We start from the raw sequence: 2,484 nt of genomic DNA, 5'->3' as shown, positions 1-2,484 counted from the left end.
TAGAAATTAAAGTTGCACTCACTGACCATGCAAATTGTTCCAACCATAATTTGCGTCATCTTTGATACTCTTCTTTATCAAAATAATAATAATAAAATATTACACAGATTATTTTAAATTTTACTATCAATCTATCTGTAAAAAGTTCAACCAGTAATAAAACAAACTGTAGAATAAAAAAAACCACAACACATAAATATTAATTAATTAGTTTTGTATAAAATGTAAAAATTAATCTTTTCCCTAAAACACATCACTAAATAGTTAAGACCATTTCCAATTTATATTTTTATTTTTTACTCTAAAATAGAATCACTCTAAAATAAAAATAGTTTTTGTGTAATTTATCATTCTATTTTTTTATTCTAAAATAGAGTTAGTGTGAAAAAATAGAGTTAAGAATAGAGTTACTCTAAATATAGAATAATCCTATCATTTCTTCTTTTGAAGATATTAGTTATTTTTAGACAAGATAACTAAAATACTCAAAATAACTAAATATATGAAGTTCTTAATTATATTTTTTAAAATTTAACCAAGTTTTATTTATATTTAGCCATTTATATAATTTTCTAATATTTTTAATATTCAGAACTAAATCGACTATGAATAATAATCAGTAGTTGAAGTGTTAATCTAGATTCAAATGGTGTGAGTTATCAAAATCCCAATTCTTGTGAAGTTGTGACCAATTTTCTGTGTGCTCAGTTTTATTTATCATTAAACTTTTTAAAAATTGTCAAAATGTCACGAAAAATAGTTATATATAGTTTATAACAGAATATTAATAACAATAAAAAGAATCTTAATTTAACTACAGAAAACGATTTTTTACAGCAGTGATTTTGAATATGTTTTTTTTTATCATTAAATAAGATATTAATAGAAGGAGTTTAATTATTCTTTCTTTGATTTAAGAAAGTTATTGTCAATATGAATATATGATTAATGTAGAATCATAGAATTTTTAATGAAGTACGACTGGTAACAAATAATTCCAAAAGAAAATCTAAAAGGGTTAAAATTGGTAAAAACAACTCTTTCCTCGTTACTTCATTTCCATATATATTAACATAATAATTGGTGTAGTCAAAAAAAAAAAAATTATTATTTATTTCCGTCAGCACAACACGGCAAAAGCTCTCACATTATATAACTCTGCCATAGTTGCAGAGACTCTCACACAAACAACACACCGAAACCAAAAAAAAGAAGTAGTTAAAGACAGAGAGAGAGAGAGAGAGAGAGAGAAACACTATAATCGTTCTTCAGATTTATTTTCGATACTCCCAATAATAATATTGTTCATTTTTATTTTTCTCGAAGATTCTTGAAAAAGATGAATTCAGAATCGTTAGAAAACCTCCACCGTCCACTGATCGAATCATCGAAATCGTTCGTTGATTATCGTCTCGAGACTGTGTTGACGGATCGAGAGTTACCGTATTTTCGAAGGATTTATCTGGCGATGATGATCGAGATGAAGTTTCTCTTACATTTGGCTGCTCCGGCGATCTTTGTTTACGTTATCAACAACGGTATGTCGATTCTCACACGTATCTTCGCCGGTCACGTTGGTAGCTTCGAACTCGCCGCCGCTTCGCTTGGTAACAGCGGATTCAATATGTTTACGTATGGTCTTTTGGTAATATATCTCTTATCTCCTTTTTTTAAAAAAAATTATTACAGTTGTATTGTATATTATATACTGAAAAGCCTTGAAATTTTGACTAAATTATAACATTAATTTTTTTCCTAGGCCTAATGAAAATTTCTTGAAATTTAAATAAAATCTAATCTATTTTTTTTTTTTGTTTTTGTTTTTGGTGAGATAGCTTGGAATGGGAAGTGCAGTAGAGACGTTATGTGGTCAAGCACATGGAGCACATAGATACGAAATGCTTGGAGTTTACCTTCAAAGGTCAACGTTGGTTCTAATCATAACATGTCTACCAATGTCATTTCTGTTCCTCTTCTCGAATCCAATCCTCACTTCACTCGGAGAGCCGGAACAAGTCGCAACATTAGCTTCAGTGTTCGTATACGGTATGATCCCAGTGATCTTTGCTTACGCGGTTAATTTCCCGATCCAGAAGTTTCTCCAAGCGCAGAGTATCGTCACTCCAAGCGCTTACATCTCAGCCGCAACGCTCGTGATCCATCTCCTTCTCTCGTGGATAGCTGTGTACCGTCTTGGTTACGGTCTCTTGGCTTTGTCCTTGATTCATAGCTTCTCGTGGTGGATCATTGTGGTGGCTCAGATTGTTTATATTAAGATGAGTCCGAGGTGTCGTCGGACTTGGGAAGGTTTTAGTTGGAAAGCTTTTGAAGGTCTTTGGGATTTTTTCCGGTTATCGGCAGCTTCTGCGGTCATGCTTTGTCTTGAATCTTGGTACTCACAGATTCTTGTTTTGCTCGCCGGACTTCTCAAGGACCCTGAGCTTGCTTTGGATTCTCTAGCTATCTGGTAAATGTTTCTAACTT

General features: G+C 31.7%; 1 protein-coding gene across 1 annotated transcript in view; it reads left to right on the top strand.

Annotated features, from left to right (window-relative positions):
- Positions 1,165-2,484, top strand: part of LOC104703790 (protein DETOXIFICATION 37) — a 10,796-nt gene continuing 9,476 nt past the window's right edge. Inside the window, exons 1-2 of the mRNA XM_010419864.1 lie at positions 1,165-1,645; positions 1,836-2,467. Coding sequence (XP_010418166.1) covers positions 1,340-1,645; positions 1,836-2,467 — 938 coding nt within the window. The 5' untranslated portion in view covers positions 1,165-1,339. The remainder of the gene's footprint in view (positions 1,646-1,835; positions 2,468-2,484) is intronic.

Source organism: Camelina sativa, chromosome 7 (genome assembly GCF_000633955.1).
Source record: "Camelina sativa cultivar DH55 chromosome 7, Cs, whole genome shotgun sequence".
In the NCBI taxonomy this organism is placed as follows: Eukaryota; Viridiplantae; Streptophyta; class Magnoliopsida; order Brassicales; family Brassicaceae; genus Camelina; species Camelina sativa.
This window is presented reverse-complemented; position numbering and strand designations above follow the sequence as displayed.